A 19,470-nucleotide genomic window follows, 5' to 3' on the forward strand; every position below is an offset into this window, starting at 1 on the left:
AAGGGTCAGTGAATGCACCAGGAGCCTGTAGGAGCGATAGTAGCGGCGAGTCCAGCCCCTGGGTGGGGATTTGTGTGATTGATGGTCGCCTCCTGAGAGTGTTTTATGGACCCGCCCCCCTCCAGCCCTCCCTCGCTCGCTCGCTCGCTCTCTCTCTCTCCGAGGAGGAATGTGGAAACGGGAGTTAAGTCAGACTGCACCGCACATTTGTGCGCCCGCACAGGAGTAAATAATTGATCATCCTTTCAGTTACATATATTGACGAGCACGAAGTGATTCATGAGACAATTCTGCAGTCACTTTTTGGATTTACATTCCAGGACCGAACGCATTTCTTCTGCATTTTCCCTCGTCTGAAGAAAAGTTTGCTTTAAGATCCAACACAGCTGGAGTCTGCAGATGGAAACAAGCTCTCAGTGCACACCGAGCGCACCTAATTTCGGAGGTCTCCCAACATGTAAGCTTTCCTTTGCTTTCCCCCTGTGTTTGCCCTGTTTTCATTCTTTTCATTCCGATAGTGTAGGCACTGCGATAATGTGTTCCTTAAGGTCACCTCTAGCAAAAAATCACTATGTTCTAGAAGTGGCGGCTCATGAAGACAAACTATTTTTCCTGTACTAAACATCTAAATTATGCTGATTTTGTGAGTATGGGTCATAATGCTGTTTGTAGCTTAAGTTTAAAGTTTATTATATGGGTTAGCACTATTTTAAATATCAAACTAAATTTTAGTTATTCTCAGTTATCCCAGTTGTTTCAATTATAGGATGTACTAATTATCATTCATATTTACTTTCTTATTATATATATATGTATATGTATGTATGTATATATATATTCAATGAATTCCTATATGGTAATAAACAGAGAAGCCCAAGAGTAATAAGTGAGATGGAGAATAAGCGAACCTTTAGTTCATCAAACTTGGATTAATTATTGACTGCCTGAATATGATCGTGACTGTGTTTTTTACTCTCAGATCTTAAATCTATTTTAATCATAATTCAGAAATATGTCATTTTAGTCTACTTTAGTCTAGTATACTAAGTTCCCAGTTTAGCTAAGGACTTTTAAAAACACATCTTACTAATTAACAATCAAGCAAAAGACCTGATTAGAGAATAACTGCCTGATGATGTCATAATTGAAGGTCTTTATTTCCCTGATTTTTCTCCTGTCTGTGATTCTTTTCCTCTGCTTGTGTTTGCGATCCGCTTATAAAGACCAGGGAACACATTTCTTGTTTTCAGTGTCACATGTCAAAGCCAGCAACCTGTTCACACAGATGATTTGTCTGGTCAGTGCTCAGTTTGGATGTTTCTCTTCCTCTTGACAGGAACCCGGAGTCACTGAGGAGGTGAAGGCTGCTAGTGTTAAATGCTCACTGCAAGACTTCCCACAACATAGCAACTGCTCATATAACTGCTGTTAGTTCAGTGTGAACCATTTGCAGACTGTTTACCATGGCGTCTAGTCTGACATGTACAGGTGTTATCTGGGCCCTGCTGTCCCTGCTGTGCGCTGCTGCTTCCTGTGTTGGCTTCTTCATGCCCTATTGGCTGCTGGGAATACAGATGGACAAGCCAGTGTCCTTTGGCACTTTCCGTCGCTGCTCCTACCCAGTGAGGGATGAAGAGAGCCAGACCACGGTGATGCTGGAGCAGTGTGGGAGGTACGCCTCCTTCCACGGCATCCCAAGTCTTGAATGGAGAATCTGTACTGTGGTGACAGGCGTGGGATGTGGCCTCCTCCTGCTGGTGGCGCTCACAGCTCTCATGGGCTGCTGCATCTCTGACCTCATCTCACGTACAATTGGTCGCGTGGCTGGCGGTATTCAGTTTGTTGGTGGTGAGTATTTATATGCGTGTGTGTGTTCGTCTGTGTGCGTTTGTGCATGCTCGTACCTGCAGCCAACTCTGAGCCCAACTCTACAATGTGCTCACTGGGTTGTGACTGCTGGCATGCAGCGCAGAAGCTCTGACTGCAGTTATGAAAAGTGAACAGATCACTCATTTGTTACGGTTTGCTTTCTGTTGAAAGATGATTTAAAGAGCCTCTGTAAACTCCTGAGATGTAGATGTTTATAGAGATTATGAAGGATGTAATGCCTTTAATTAACTTCTCGTCAGATTTGGCTCAAACCCATTTGCAGGCACATCAGCAAGGAAAGAAGGCAGTATAGAAGTCTCAATACTTTTCTTGGCCAGCAAACCTGCATTCAGTCCAGTAAAGCCGTTGCTTCCTCGGATACTCGGTGCATAGGAAATGAAAAACCTCCCCCGATATCTTTTTACTTACTTACATTTAATATAGTAAAAGTTACCCAATTTCTACTTGTTGTTGTTTGGAATTGAACAGATTTTTTGTAAAAATGTGTCAAAAAGTGGCAGATCACAAACTAAAAAATTAACATCATCACATCGAGTGTGTTGGTGCCGAACACAGTGTGGGCATTTTGGGGATGTACAACTTTGGTGAATATGCTGAATCAATTATATGATGAAAAAGTTGATTTTTATTATACTTTCCTTTATTTTACTATGATCAGTTGTTTTCCTCGTGCTTGTTTCTGTGGAGCCAACATTTGGTATCAATTTTATGTCTTCTTTTTGTAGTTTGACTTTTGAAATTATACCCACACTTTCTCTTCTGTGCCCCTAAAGTTTAAATGAAACCTCTGGCATTGCTTTTTGTAAAGACAGAGTCGCGTCCTCACTGCAACGTTGGCCCTGAAAACGTCCTGTTATTGGCTGTTTGTTTGAATCCGCTAAGTGGACACTGTTTCGCACAGCACCAGTTTTGTTTGTTTGTGCTGTTGGTTTTGCACTTGTGTACTCCCGGGACGTGAGGTCTGAGGGAAGTCTTCCACTGAAGCTGCGAATTTCTCTGCCCTAGTTTAAGAAGCTGCGGCGTTCCAGTCCTCTCATTAGCTCAAAAACATTTGCTCACATACTGTGGCTCACCACTCTGCTGTTTACAATCCCCACCACTTCACTTTGGCTTCAAAAAGTGATGTGACATAGAAGCAGGTTGCGGGCAGATTTGACAGAGCTGCCAGGTTTTTTCCTGAAGGATAAATCTACAGAGGGCCACTACAACATGCCATGTCCCAGTTCTAAAAAGCTTAGCTACTTAAGAACATCGGTATTAATGATGTATAATACGGGAGATGATTAAGGTGAAGGCTTGCTGCTTTATTCAGAAATGTGTACTTTTATACAAGGAAAGCTCCTTTTAAGTTCACAGCAGCCCCATACGTGGAGCCTTACAGCAAGCTGCTATTTCTGGTTATAGGATTAAAAAATCCCCGTCTGTCTTTCTTGCGATTTCTCTCTTTCATACTCCCAAATCCAGACATGCATGAATTTAGACAGTGGGAGAGTGAAGCAAGGCAGCGCGCAATACAACGAAGATCAGATCTTTTTTAACTCGAATGCTGGTGAGCCAAAGGGCAGAGATGTCTCAGAAGGGCTAATTGGAAGTGACACAACTGGGAAACTCAGTGGGCTGCACCATGTATTGTCTTTTATCGCTAACAAAGTGTTGAAATATCCAGGCAGGGAGGGGAAGTTGAGAGGGAGAGAGAGAGGACAGAAAATACCTGATGACTGAAACACCGAGCATTCACTTCTCATTAACTGAGAACCTGGCTGAGAAATAAAGATCTGCAGCAGAACAGCTGCAGAAGGTGCCGAAAAGTGTGATCAAATATCAGTGATTAGCCAGAGCAAGGACAGTTTGTGAAGCAGCGAAAGTGAAGTGAGCCTAATGGTCCGCTCTCTGATACCGGTGCCATTCTGATTAATGAAGAGCATCTTGCCAGAGAGGCCAGGACCTCTGAGAAGGCACGAGTAAAACATCCACTTTACATCTTCCTGTAATTCATCTCATTCTGATGAAACAGATTAGAGTTGAAAGGAATCAGTTCTTTATCTCATTAGTTGGAGAGAAAGACTTTTAACAATGGCTGTTATTGTTTCTAGTGTTGTTGTTTACCTCTTATAACAGCGTTTTATTCCCAGCTCACTACAGGCAAGGTTGTTCCAGAGCTTGTTAATTGCTAATGGCTGAGGCCCAGATTTCCTCTAGGAAACAGAGCTAGAGTCAAAGTATGAGAGCAGGAGACTGCTCTGGTTCATAAATCCTGTACTTGCACCAAACCAGTGCGTTCACTGTAGCGTCTTGTCTTATACAGCGTTGGGGACTTAAACCGACTGTGGCCCAGACGACAGATTCAAACATTAAGATTCTTGACTCAGATTTTGTTGTTGGGGATTTTGTTCCCCCCCCTGCAGAGCCTTGCCTTGTCTTTTTTGCGTGCTGCAAGTGGAGCTAGACACAGCAGGAAGAAAGCTATTTTAAAGCTATGATTTAAACACCTTCTGTACCTTTTAAATATTTTCTGTTTCCCCCATACCAAAATAAACTAACAATAAGTTGTGTTTTTATGTTTTTAATTTATATGACACATAATTTTCTTTGGATATTTTGTATTTTATCAATTCTTAATGACTAACAATCACAAGTCCTATGACTGGATAACTGCTCTGCCCAAGCATCAGTAAATATTGGATATAATTGATAATAGCCTGGAGCTTGTGGCTGCAACATTGACTTTTTTTTTTAACAAAGTCACTCTGTATTTATATGTTGCCCTGCTTACTGTGTGTGCCATTCAAAGGCAATGCAGACTGTGCGCTGAAGAACTTCAAATATGTTTAAAATCTACTGATGTCTGAAAGCACACAATCCCTGCCTCGGGCTGCCTCTCAGCCCAGATTGAAGTTGGAGGTTTCAGTCTCCACCATGTGCTCTGAATTGGGTCCGATATCAGGATTTTGTCCAGATCTCAAAACCTTGTCTGAGACAGACTAAGTCAAGCAGCGTGTGTGACTGGCCTTAAGGGATTAATAACCTTGTGATATACCCAGATGCCAAACTGCACCATAGCTTAAAAGCCTAAAAATCATTTTACAAAATAGGCAGGAAAACAATGCTGAGATGCCAAAGTAGAGGAAAGCAACCTATTTTTAATCACACCTGATGAAAATACTTGGCGTTATACATTTGTTCAGAAATAACAAAGGCTTGATTAGTATTGTTGTTGCTTGTAAGAGAAGAAAATACAAAAGGATCTTTCCTATCATTTCTTTGTTGCTCAGTAAAGGGAAATTTGAAGACGTGTAATTATTTTAAAGGTATTAGTTCCAACATATTGTTAAGACCAAAGCATAGCAGTTTGTTGCAGTTCAAGTTAATAACTGGAACTGCATTTATATGACAGAAAACTATGTCATATCTTCATTTCAAGGCACTCAATCAAATAAAAAAGTTGTTGATAAAAAAAAGCAAAAAGTGCTAAAGTGACAGTAGTAAAGCATTGTTCCAAAACATAACCTGCGATCTCTCGATATATTGCCTCGACCTGCAGAAAATGTCAGCTGGATTGAAGTCATTATAACTCCTGATAAAAATGTCAGCAGATATAGCAACTCAAGGCCAGTGGGTATAAGCTATATTTTATTGAGAGTGTGTGGAGCTGCTCTGTCCTAAAATTGAAGGTGAAACAACAAGACAAACAATATAATGCATGACAGGTTCTGCTTGTCCTTTTTCAGGGAGTTTCTCAGGACAGTGTGTTTGGTGGGAAAAAGGGGACTTCATATGTACTGCTACAGTTTCAGAGGGGGTGCAGACCTTTGAGGTGTACTGTCTCCTGGGATATAAAACAAGAAATAGCTCAGCGCAGCATTTTCACTGCTATAAGGGAAAGTTGTGGTCAGCAGGGAATCTATAAAGTCTCATTTTTTATCTGTCATTGTTCCATGAAGAACTCTTCACAGTTTGAGGGAAAAAATCCAATGCTATCACTGTGGGATGGGCTAAAAGCATTTATTATTGATTAGAGACATTTAATGTCTATTACATTAAATGTTAGCCCGGGGTTCTGACAGCTCTTTGATGAAATTAGATCAGAAAAATGTGGCTTTTCAAATGCATCACTGTTCCCTCGCTGCCCTGTGAGGTCTTCCAGAGCGAGATGATAAACTTGCAATTTTATGTGACATGTTTTATCCTTTGAGTGTTTGCAAAGCTTTATTTTTATTCTTTCTGTGGGTTTTTTTTTTTTATTTCTTCAAAGCAGAACTGAAGAAAAGACTAAAGCTTCAAATAGACTGAAAGTACAAACAGAATATAGCAAAAGTTGATGAAACCTTATTAGTCCGGTTTGCTTTAGCAGAAGGACTTGCTTATGAGGGAAACCATGCGACACGCTGGCTCATGCCTCTGCAGTTTGCACAGACGTGTTGACCGTCCTGGTTGAATACTTCCCACACCAGCCTCCGCTGAAGCTGCAGTTGATCTGTGATATCAAATAATTGGCCATGTTGCTTTTCAGGATAGCTTCTCCATTTCGTTTTCTGGTTGATTGGCTCTGTTTGAACCTCTGTGCCAGCGACTCTTTTTGGCCACACTGCTGTGGAATGTCGGTCAGTGAAGAATATGAAGCAGCACATCAAATGCACTCAACTCGATCTGTCTCACTCACTTTCCTGAGTAGCTCTGTCATTTCCACAGAAGTGACCCACCTGTCACATATAACATGTTAATACGGTATCCCGCTCATGTGTTGGTGAGGCTGGATGACATTTACTACCATCTCTGTCTGCGCTGCCTGTGTAGCTCAAAGGGTATATGAAGGGCATGGACATGAGTGATAAATTTAAAGACATGTAAATAAATTACAGATGGGCAGCCTTCGTGGCTTCCATAATTTTGCCAAGGGCTATTTGGCACAGCCTTGTGTTGTCCTGTTTTGGAGCCATACCAGCACAGCCAGGAGCTTTGTCCTTGTGGCTGCTTTGTGAGTTCTTGCCAGCTGGATCCCACCCAGTCCCAGAATGCGTGCTTCCACTCCCCTCTCGCCACCAGCACTCATTTTCGAGAGGTTCAACAAAATGAAATCGCATCCATATGAGGGAGGCTTCATCACGAGGGGCTCGCATTTCCCAGGAAATATTCTGTCTGGAACAGTGTCTCTTGACAGTCATGTGTAAATGGTGTCAGATCACAAGACATTTCCAGGGGAGGGGGTTGGGCAATATTTAAATATTTCCTGACATGCAGTGTTATCCTTTTTACTTCCAAAGCCTATCTGTATTCCTCCCTCCTCCCTCCTCCAGTCTGATTTGATGATGATGGACTGCAGTGTCTCATCTGTCATGTAAGCACTGGAAAAAATTAATGAGAAAGCATATGTTTAAGAGGAGGGAGCCAGGACTTTTCACTGTGGACAAGAGTCTTGTGTAATGATGTTTAGAACTGTGTCTTGCTCTTCACTGCTTATGTTTCAGGCCTCTAATGGTTATAAAGTGGAAGTCTCTACCTCTGGGTTGATTGATCACCTAAAGTAAAGACCACTCTTACACTGTAATACGCTCATTTAGCCCGGCAGCTATTTTCTCAGTGCACTGTTGCCTCAAAGCTCCACTAATACCAGGGTAAGAGTGTTTGGAGTCAAAGAGCAGTGAAATGTAGCATGTGAACTATAGGCAGTCTATTGTCTGGAGGGTTCAGGTCTGTCTTTTTCATTCACCCTCCACTCTCTGAACTTGTTTTCTGCCATTCAATTTGGGGGTACTTCAGTATTATTTCCAGTGCTCTCAGTCTTTAACTCTCTATATCACGCCTGTTTCACCTTTCCCCTATATCTGCTTTGTGTCCACCCATCTGTGTCCATCCCCTCTTTTTCTCCATCCCTTTCTCTCGAGTGCCTCCTCCTACTCCTCACAGCGGCACTGTACATTGCTGTTGGCTACAAGCAGGGAAAAAAATGGATTGGGCCAGTAATCAGTGACCCGAAGAGTGGACCTGGTCCAAGACAGAAAGAGTGAACAAATGTTATAAAAAAAAAGAGTGAGGCAAAAAAAAGATAGAAAAGAGCGGAAAGCCCAGCTTCAACAGGGATTTGGTTTTGTCAAACAGGAAGTCTGGGGAACTAAAGCACAGACAGAAGGGTTATTTCAGTCTATTCCTCTGTTAAGTCATTGTTTTCTCTGCTGTAGTTGCAGGCGTGCTTCATATCAGATTGTTTTTTGTCGCGGGGAACATAACTGTGTCTGCATTCGTGTCTGGCTTTGAAGCAGCTGTAATAACAGACAACTAGCAGCTTGAGAGTTGAAGGGAATGGATGATTTGGGGAAATGAATTTCCTAGCAATTAAACTATAAGTTGATTAAATGATTAGCTGAGTTACAGAAAAAAAATCAGCAACAATTTTGGTAATCAAGCAATTATCCATTGTTAATTTATAAGGCATTTAGCACGTGAAACGTCAGAGATTATCCAGCTACTCACAGCTGTAGTTGTTCCTCACTGTTGCCTAAACAAAACATTTCATTTGACCCTCACCTGCATCAACATCAATATTTCCTAACCTTTTTCTGGCATTTTATAGACTAATTTATTAATCAACACTTAACTTAATCAGAGTGCAGTGTTCATCATAGTAGTTTAGTGTGTTAACAGCCAGAGCTGATGGAAATGCCATTAGTTACAGTATGTGGTTTTCTGGTATTGAACAAATTAGAGCTTTATCTTAATAATGGCACTTGATGATGTTACCATCCATTATTCATCCTGGGCCAAAGTGGTGGATTGACCTACCAACACTGCCTTCCTCGAGTTGCGTAACTTTACATATTTATTTCCTGTTTACACAGACTGTAATATTTGTTACTTGTAGCCCTGGACCATCAAAAGTTTGTTTTCTGGGACCTTCTCCTCTATTTTCAGAGAAAGGGCAAAGTACACAGAAAAGTAATTGTTAACACATCTCAGATCTTTGCCACTGACAACTAAAACAGTGAATACTGTATGCATGGATGGGTGAATCAGTGCTTAGACAGATGCTTCACAGATGGTAAAAGGCTCCACTCCTCTGTATCACTGATGACACATTGTGGAGGGCATGCATGATGTCAGCGCCCAGGTCTTTGCTCACAGTGAGCAATACTGAAGTGGCAGGTACAAGAGTAAACTCTTTTAAACAGAAACACAAATAGCAGACAATGCAAAGAAAAAAACAACAACAACACATACCTGGATCACCACATGCTATGTCTAATTGGAGATGAAGAGGACGAAAAGCCCACATTTGACCTGTTAGACGCTTCCGAGGGAGACCGAGGCCATGAGTTGGCTGAATAAATGAATAAGTATAGATTGTATGGATTGGCTCTCAGCCCTATGGGATAAAATAGTTTGCTCAGTATTCATACCCTGTTTTACAGTCTCAGAGGCACCATGCCTTTAACACTACAGTTAATTATACCCTGTTCTTCCAAGTGAGAGGAATGTGAGGTCAGTGCTTCTTTTGTGCTGCTGCGTAGGTCAAATAGCAGGCCGGTGAGAAAATAGAATATATGCTCAATGTATTGAGATGACTCTACAACTAAAAAGGCAGCTAAGAATACTGAGAAGTGTATTTTTGCTTAAGAAATATGTCTAAATTGTGTGTTTTCCATCAAACTGGATCTGCATTAAATTTCAAATTTGCGTATTCAAAGAGCCAATGCGAAGATTCATTTCAGAGTGAGTAATTCCCTCCTTTGACTTGTGGGTGTCTCATTTAATTTGACTTAGGGAAACCAAGCGTTTCCCATTTTTTTTTATCACTGAAAGCCCAGAAATAGCATTAAGCGCTGCATGGCAAGCCGGAGCCGTCAATTTGTGGAAGAGTGTAAGCACTGTCTCTGGGTGAATTAGATCAGGGTCAGTGTACAGCTCTGGGACAGACCCTGTACTTCAGTGGGTCACTCAAACACATGTGAGGACAGGTGAAGATGACATAGAAGGCAGCTGAAGATCAGATCAGAGGAGGACAGAGGTCACCTGTGCACTGCTGCTTGTCTGTATTCACCTAATGACATGGTGACTGTAGTTGCACGTGTGAATGGGACTCTTTTTAACATTTTTTAGCATGAATGTGTTGCTTTTTGTATGCTTTTATTTTCTGGTGGGTGCCTGTAGATAACTCTGCATGTGAGTGAGTTTATTAATGTCCTGTCTGCTGAGTCCTAGGCCTGCCTCTGCTGTCTGCCTTAAGGAATGGTGGGAATTTGGGGTAAATATATTCTGCTCACTAACCGTCCCCAGTCCAATTTTAAGTTGAAGGGCTTTTATTAGTTACTTGTGCTGCACAAGAGAAAGTGTTAAAATTGCACAAATTTCACAGTTTTTCTTATACTATCTGTGTTAAAATTCACATTTATCCAGGGATTTTTCCAATACACATTCTGCACAGAGTGTTTGTGTGTTTAGTGTTCGATATAAGTGAAATGTGCCGTGTAGGCTTTTTCTTTTCTTTTTCTTTTTTTTTTTTTTGAAGCAGGAAAAAATCACCAAAGGCACCTTGGTGTAGTAATAAGCAAAATGTCACTCCCATCATTATCATAAAATGACAACCATGTAATTGTGCCTCATGAAATTATGTCTCAGGGAAAAAGTGTGCATGCCTCAGTTTTTAAAAGGCTGACACAAGCTGAAGAATAATCTTCAATTTGTGGCCCGTGGCTGTACTTGTGTTGACTGCTGAGGTTTGAGTGTTTTGGTGGAAGTAGTTTTCCTTTACTTCCCAGACTCTCATTCCAGCTGGTCAGCAGCAGTTGGGTGGGATTTTCCCATTACAGGATCTGGTTTCCACAGCAGCAGGGGGTGCCGAACCAGAGGAAAGACAGAGAGATAGGAAGAGAAGAGGGGAGAAGAGAGGGTCAACATTTGTCTAAATCCCTGGAGTCTTGTAATGGTTGGGGGTCTGCTTAAGATAAACAGGTTAAGTTACACCACCACCATCCACCACCGACCTTATAGTCCGTTCAGCGCTCAAAGTCTATTTTTACCCTCCTTGGGCAGATTGTTGTCAAGCCTCAACAGCTAAATGGCACCTTGTTGACTGGCCTTCAGGTGAACCTAGAAGAGAGAAAGAAACTGCAACAACAGCAAGGCATAAACAAAGCCCAGCATGAAAAAGCTTGAATTCAGGCAGTTATCCTAACCGCGAGCAGACAAAGGCTGTGAAGGCAGACTGAAATAAGAGACCCCAAGCTGGGACGCCCATTCAGTTCACCATACGACATAGTGGCTGGTTGTATTTTGAGCTACTCGGTTCAAAATAAGCCTCTGAAAGCATAACACAGTGTCTCTGGAATGCACAAAGTAAGCTTCCATCTCTGAGAGAGTTTGAAGAGGCTATAAAGGGGACAGAATACTCCTCTACCCATATTTGTATATGTTTATGAAGATCAGCAGGAGGTGACCATATATAGGATTGTTGTGGAAAACAGCTCTGCAGAAGAGCTGTCTGGGGTTTGGCAGCTGTTACACAAAGTGTCACAAAGGAAAGTTTCTTATAAAAGATAAACTTTGTATTGGAGGCTAAATCAAGGACTTGTTGTGACAAGTTTGGTCAGGTGCAGTGTACAAACAGCGTTGGGGTTGGTGGGGAATACTGATATCAGTCATGATACCTTATCTCTTTCCTCACCTCTTACAAGAGTTGAGAACATTAGCAAGACAGCGTGTCCTGCATGTTGGATCCGCCTGCTATGCTGCCATGTTCATGCACTGTATTACTGTTACTCACATGATTTCATTTTTGTTTTCACGTTCTTCTTGTTTCACCCATGTGCATTCTTTTTGTTTGTTCTTTTATGTCGAACAAAAAGCAAAATGTCACAAAATACTTGGATTAAAAAAATGAAAGCTGAGAGTTCTGCTCCTTTTCAAAGGGAGTATGGGAACAATGGTACTCTTTGACTTTGCTGTCTGCTCTAATTCTGGATCTCACCCATTCTGACTCCCCTGTGTTTTGATCCCAGGCCCAACAGCCCATCTACACCAAGGTCCACGGCAATGGCGACCTGGCTCAAGTTACATCACAACATGAGAGAGTTTTCATGGGTTTGATTTAGAACCACACTGGGACTGAGCCCACATAATCCAGCTAATGCTTGAACAAGCACATGAGTTGATGTCTCTAGCGGGAAATGGTGTGGATCAGTTGAAATGATTGAGTGATGATGAGTTATTCCCAGGCTTTATAGACTAGCCACCATAATGAAAACACCAATCTTCAGTGAATAGCTACAAGACGCAAACACTGACCACCATCATTTTTCTGCTTTGTGTGTGACTGACATTTTAAATAAAGCCTCACAAGATGAAGTGATCATTTCAAATCATTTCATTTCAGATCATTTCTAAGGACACAATTGTATCACTTTTTTTTCTGTCTGAGCTATTCTATCCAACTACTTCACATTATTTTGCAAATGTTATACATATAAATTCCCAAGCCAAGGGGTATAATCATAATCCAGTGTGTCTGCTCTAGGGCCGCCTTCCAGTTAGATGTGCCCAAAACACCTTAACCAAGAGGCATCCGAGAAGCATCCTAATCAGATTGCCGAACAACCATAACTGCCTCCTTTTGATGTGGAGGAGTTGCAGCTCTGAGCCCCTCCTGAATGACTAAACTCTTCATGCTATCTCTAAGGGAAAGCCCAAAAACTCTGTGAAGGAAACTCACTTGTATCGGTGAACTTGTTTAGTTTGGTCACTGCACAGAGCTCATGGCCATAGATAAGGGTGGGAATGTAGATCGATGGGTAACGCAACAGCTTTGCTTCCACATTCAGATCTTTTCTTATTACAACAGAGGGGTACAGCATTCTGCATTACTGCAGATAGTGCACGAAGCTGTCAGTCAATTACCCGCTCCTTTTTTCCCTGACTCGTAAGCAAGACTCAAAGATACTTGAACTCCTCCACTTGAGGCAACAACTCATTCCCAACCTGGAGTGGGCACTCCACCCTTTTCTGGCTGAGAACCATGTCCTCACACATGCTAATTTTCATCTCAACTGTTTCACACTCAGCTAGAGTTCATCGATCGAGGACATTCAAGGGTGCGTGGGAGTTTGTGCAACCAGCCAGTTTACAGGTACATGATTTTTTGGATTTTAGGGAAGTTCGGTTCAGTTTGACTCGCATAGTGCCAAATCACAATAACAGTCGCCTCCGTACTGGAATAGTACAGAGAAAACCTCAACAATCAGACGATCCCCTATGAGAAAATGAAGAGAAGCCAGTATGGGAGAAGTATGCTCTCTCAGTTGTAATGGGCCATTTGGTCCCTGCACAAAAACAATGAGAGCTTGGATCTCATAAATGAGATTATATATCTATGACTCATTTTCAGTGGGGTTTGGTTTGCACCAGGATTCGCCTTTGCCACTGATTCTGTTCATAACTTGGTGCAGCCAAGGGAGGGAGAATGTCAGGCCCTCAGATGGTCTCATCATTTCAAGGCAACTCCAGGCTGTTGTGTAGTAGTATATACGTAAACCTCATTACAGACTCCACACCCTGTAGTCAGTCTCTACCATTTAGCCACCATTACATGGGCAAATTGGAAGGAAACCAGAAAGCTTTTAACAGAAAGCTAAAAACCAGGGTGTCACCTGTTAAGGTGAAGCAGAATGGAGGATTTGTAATTATGAAGTGATTATATATTTGGAGCCAAGCCCTTGGGAGCTGAACCGTATTGCTCCACTGCCAGAGATATCACTCAAATCTACTTATCTCGTGCACCGCCAGCTAAGACTTGAATATTACAGAACATGTCACTATCGTAACTGTCCTGATAGTGCTACTTAATGCCAGTCCTTTGTTGGCATTCCCCTCAGGGCAGCTCCCTTTCCTGCCTCCTGTCTTTTAGCCAGACCACATAAATGCAAGAAAGCTAAAGATATGGCTTTCTTAGTCTAGCATCTGAAATTGAATTTGGCTCGTTTACAAAGCATGCATTGGATGTGATTATTCCGGGGTAAAACTACAAAGATTAAAGACAATTCAGCAAAGTGCTTGCCATCACAACAAAGTTTCAGGGACTGGAAATCAGTCAGGTTAGAAATCAGTGTTTTTTTTATCTAACATCACTGACTTTCTTTGAGAGCTGCTCGATCAGATATTAAAATGCTCCAAAGCTGTTCTGCTCAACATGTTTTAGTCTGACCATGATGTGCTTCCCCATCTGACACTGGAAGATAACCACAGAGTAAGTGGCTGGCCAGAGTGTGGGTGTTTTTTTTTTCCACAAACAGAGCACTCAGTCATACTCATGATGGAAGCTGAATGGGTCGTCATGTGCAAAAGAGAGATAATAGGAGCCGAGAAGTCAGAGGTGCTCCGGCCTGCTGATAACACTGTGCAGACTGTCAGTCAGAGAGTAGTTGGACAAAGCGTAGGTTGTACCGTTTTGATTGCCGGCTTGATATCTGATGTTTGCTCTCAAGCTATACTGACATCTTTCTCTCTCAGTCAGCTTGTTCAGGAAAGATATGTTGCCTTAAATTGTTTTTTTCTGCCTCTATAACTGCATAACCTCTCCAAAGTGAGGCGGTACTGATGGCTATTACAGAGAAAGGTGAGTTTGACATTGGTCATTCAGTATTTGCACTGAACATCAGCCACATACAGCACTAACATCGAGGTTATTCTGTAAGATAGCTGGTAAACTGACAAAGGCTGCGTGCACAAAATAGCAATAAAAGCAGAGACAGCTGTGCAGTGTACAGAGACCCTGCAATACCCCGCTGGGTTTTAGCCGGTAAATGTCCGTTATTATCTTGGCATCTTCTTCTCTAGCCTCCGATGTGTCTGGTGCTTTGCAATCATTTAGCCTCCACTTTCTTGGGCAGTGTACTTGGAAATGAGCTAGATATCACTTTGCCTGGCAGTGAAAGTAGAGAAACAGCTGAAAAGCATGTGGACTCAGTTGCTGCTCATCTGTGCTGGAAATGTCCTCGAGGATATGAGTAGGATTTTTATTATGTATCTTGGCAGGTGCTTCCTGTATGGTTAGAGTGACTTTTGGATTAGATTGCGCACCAAGAGCTGCACCTCTTGATTAAAATCGGGTGGCTCGACATACTGCTTTGTTGAAGACGTTGTAAATTATGTAGTGGATTTTTACTTGTGTATTTTGTTAAGTTGATAGAATTGTTGGATGTGGTTCACTTAATATATTTTTAAAAAAGCCTGATATAGAAAATACTTTTGTTTAGATAATATAATATTAATAAAATAATTGCTGCAATGTTATAACTTTATGGTCATTTTATGTCAGTGGTATAATACAAAATACAAGTGCCTTTAAAGAGTTATGGGCTTTCAAAATATTCAGACTTTCAAATGGAAATTTTAAAAGCAATAATCTAAATATCCTAAATAAACTGAATATCAAAATTATGATAATGTAATGACCTCTCCTGAAATCATCAGAAAAAGCAAACATGTTAGTCATGAGTATAGTTTAATCCTTATTTCACCATTGTTTCTGTGTGTCTATGGATAGCTGTCTAACTCCTTCAAATACTTTGGAACAGCAAATGAAAGCACAGAAGCATTTGACTTGATAAATAACAGCAAAACATGTCTTAACATATTTTTTTCTGTTCATTCACCTTTGGCGCCATGAAAAAAAATGCTAAGGTGCCGCACCCAGGTCTTCTACTGGTAGTGGAAATCCTGCTGTTTACTCTGGCATCATGTTTGCTAATATGTTTGCTAATTACATGACATTTTGCTGAATTAATTAACTTAAAAAAACAACATAGGTTTCACTGTGTACTCAATAACTAACTGACTGAAGCATTAAGATGTTTCTATGATGAATGCAGGATTTAAAATATATATTTTAATAAGAGGGATAAGTGTAGAAACAAACAATGTGAAATTACAAGGTTTGTAAAGAAATCGAGGAGCTTTTTGTTTTAAAAGATTGCATTCCCATGGGTTTGAGGCTTTCGTGTGCTGGTGTTTGTCTCTCTCTTCCTGACATTTCTGCACACTTTCAGCACAAAGGAACGCTTACACTTTAGACAGTTGGCAAATATATGGTTACAGGTCGATCCTTAGCTTCTCCAAGACAATGAAAGTGAAATGCTCGAGGTGAGCTGAGCACTTTTTGTTGTGCAGTCGTTGGCTGGTTTCTAACAACTGGTGCTCGGAGGTCTCCCGTGGTATGCACATTCAGCTTAAAGAAAAACATGTATACTAAAATACAAGCTTCAAACAACAACTGCCGTGGACCGCAAAGTAAAAATCTGTGTGCTTTGATAACAAACAGATACATAAATGGGACAAAGTAACTTGGGTGTGGGTTTTATAGACTCCTTTGGGCAAAAGTTAGTGATTTCCTTCATAGAAAAAAAGAGTTTCCTTTTTGAAAGCTACCCATAAGGTATCCTGGGTTTTCACAAGCATCCTCTTTCTTGGAAGGCAACTGAACAAAACATTTTAAAGTAGCCAGCTTGTACAGCAGTATCAGTGGTTGAAAGGTTTTGTAGTTGTTGAGGCATAGCATTCAAACAATCATTCTTCCCACTGCTTATTGATGGGCCCTCAGCAGGGTGTCGCTTACTCAGGAAGACACCTGCCCTGAACCACAGTAATCTGTAATCATGATCAAAGCTTGGATCTGCCAGCTGGAAGCTCACTAGTGTCCTAGCTCTAAGCATTGTTGTTTCGAGTTCGCCCTCCTCCCCTAAGCTAGCCCTGTGGGCAGTTAAACACGGAACTAGTGGGAATTGTGGGAAGAGAGGAGGGTGGAGACTCCACCAGAGGCCCAGGCTTCTGTAGGACTTATTGATCTCTGAAAAGAGATCTTCATCCTCTCCTGAACAACAGGCACACCACTATTTGATACTTGAGGTAATTATGGAGCATTTGTTGCCTCACTGTTTACTCTCATTTGTTCTGCATTGTTTCTTTCACTGCCTTTGCAGACATCTCGCTCCACATTCTTCACGTGTAGCATTATCTCTCTGTGACATTCAGTCATTGACCTTCCCCTTTTGTCTCTTGTCTTAAAAATCCAACAAATGATTGATCTTACAGTCTGTGCCTGGCAATTAAAGAGCCCCCCCGCCCCTCCTTACACCTTAGCTAAACATATCATCGTCTAACATGCTCCCATGGCTCAGCTCTTTGTGATAATTACCCCAGTGTTAGACCTTGAGCTTGATAAGTAACACCTAACCAAGGGCAACTTGTGTGTGCAGAGAAGGAGTGTGATTCATTGGCATGTATATGGTTGGCTATATATCTCCAGGGAAGGAGTAGTAGGTGGGGGTGGTGAAATGAGCAGGGGAAAATAGGCTGCTGTCACTTGAGTGGCTGCTAATGTGGTCTCTCCAATGATAATATAAAACACTTAGAAAGGCAATCTATTATTATTATTATTTTCTAATGGCCTAAACAGCACAAATGAAAGCTTAACATAGGTAAGGCTTTTTGTTTTGTTCAACAGCCATTACTCAAGGATATTCCATTCACACTGATATTAACCAGAGAAAATGCTATTTAAAAGCTAATAGTTTTACCTAATAAATGTATTTCAAATCTTGTTTATTAAACGATCAGTTACTTGACTAGCAAGGATTAAATATACCTTTTATAATATCTTTATAAACAAGGACAGAATCACACGGTAGCTGCTCCACTTTGTAGTAGAGAAACCTCTCCACTCTCTTTCCCCACCATCCAATTGTTTTCTCCCGTGGCATGTCAAGTGCGATCCAGACCTAATCTACCAGCCCAACAGTGAGGTACCCACAGTGAGGCCCCAAGGCCCAGCACCACCGCTTCATTCGTCTTCAAGACAGGCTACAGGCGTGAGACCATCCTCACGCCTATCCTGTTGCGCTTGCATATGCAAGGGATGCTAAACCCCGGAGCCTTCATCTGGTCTCCAGGTGGTCACTGAAGCAGTGGCCTGTATCTTCCCACATGCTCTGTCGGTGAGCATTTGAAAATAAGTGAAGATTGTCCTCTCTCCCTGCGGAGAAAAGGGCCATCCCCTCCAGCTTCTTCAGAGGAAACAAGCAGGCGTGATACTGCATCACACTGAGGTGATGATGAGCGAATAGCATGGGAAATTTCACTAGCTGTGCTCTTTGTGCAGTTTCCTGTTGTCATGTTTGTCTTCTGTTTGTTTTGGAAGCTGCTCACACATCACACCTACATGTTCGCTCAAACAACATTGAATATATATATGTATTTTTTTTTATTTTCTTCCTGTATATTTCAGTCCTGGCATCACCATGTTGAGCAAACAATCAGTCTTCCAGTTATGCAAACACTTGCAGATGGTGCAGAAACATCCAAAGATGTTCCCCATCCGTGTTTGCTCTCCATTACACAAAGATTTTAGGAAGACAAAGAACTGTTTGCAAGTCATTTGTGTGCTTGTTTGCTTATGTTTTCTTCCACACAATGCACACTAAACTACAGTCCAATGGGTGCATTGTGTGTACTGTCACAGAATGCACCCATTGGATCGTAGCCAGAGGCTTTTACAGCCTGTTATAGCAGCACTATGTGACTCTACATCTTTAGAAGACAGCAGATGAAAAATTTTGCACAGTCTAATTGAACGGTTAATTTTCTTAAATTTGAAACCACATTTTCATTTTCTTCCGTCTCTTAACTACAAACAGCTTACCGTAAACATTTTCCGATTTTTCTTTAAAGAAATAGAACTGAACACAGCCTTGCTGCTGTTTTTTGTTCCAACTGTGCAGAGCACAATGTTATAGTTCTTGCCTTCTGCCGAAGACAGACGGTCAGCCTTATGGTAAGTTGTTTACTCTGGCAAGTACACTCAGAAAGTCTTGCAATTGTGGCAAAATGAATGACATGTTGCCCCTGACAAAGCTGCTACAGGCCGAGCTCACTGTTTGTTCCTTTCAAGTGGAAGTCGAGCTTTTTACAGCTTTAGTAAACGTGATGCCTTAACAGTGAGGCAAAGGAGACAAGCTGCCTGTTTCAGCACCAGCCAGATACTGATTGTCAAATTAGAATTTCCCCAGTTTGAACTTTTTTCAGCAGAAAAATAACCCATGAAATGAGGCATTTGAGATAGAAGCTCATCTTTAACCGTCCCTTCCCTCATCTCTCCCCACTTCTCTCTGCACCGGCACACTGAGTAAAGAATACATTAGAGGGTAATGAAATAAGGGCATTTAAAGAAAGATTTGAATTGAGTGTCAGTCATGGGTAGACGATCACATTACCAGTTGTCCATTGTAATGACTTTCCCTCCCATTAGGAGGTATTATGATCTCCTCTAAAATGTAATTACAGTTGAAAATGGGCTCGTGCCTGTCCTGCAAAAATGGTCAGAAACGGACAGAATTTTATTTCACTAGTCTATTTTTTTTATTGACAGCGCCTATATGAAGACTTCATTAGATCACAAAATCGTGTTTGGCAGCTCAGCTATCCTGCCCTACATTTCCAAAGAGTGTATTTAAATGAAAGAAATTGCCACCCACACTTGTTACCTTTGTGGGAACAAATCCTTGGAAACCCTGCTGCACATCTATATATGATGCAGCCGTTGAA

The 19,470-nt window shown here is 41.5% G+C and overlaps 1 protein-coding gene across 1 annotated transcript in view; it reads left to right on the top strand.

The window, feature by feature from the left end:
* The first annotated feature begins 140 nt into the window (after positions 1 to 140).
* lhfpl6 (LHFPL tetraspan subfamily member 6) overlaps positions 141 to 19,470 on the top strand; it is a 45,999-nt gene continuing 26,669 nt past the window's right edge. Inside the window, exons 1-2 of the mRNA XM_003450149.5 lie at positions 141 to 457; positions 1,337 to 1,848. Of these exons, the coding sequence (XP_003450197.1) occupies positions 1,464 to 1,848 (385 nt within the window). The 5' untranslated portion in view covers positions 141 to 457; positions 1,337 to 1,463. The remainder of the gene's footprint in view (positions 458 to 1,336; positions 1,849 to 19,470) is intronic.

This window comes from Oreochromis niloticus, linkage group LG14 (assembly GCF_001858045.2).
Source record: "Oreochromis niloticus isolate F11D_XX linkage group LG14, O_niloticus_UMD_NMBU, whole genome shotgun sequence".
NCBI lineage: Eukaryota > Metazoa > Chordata > Actinopteri > Cichliformes > Cichlidae > Oreochromis > Oreochromis niloticus.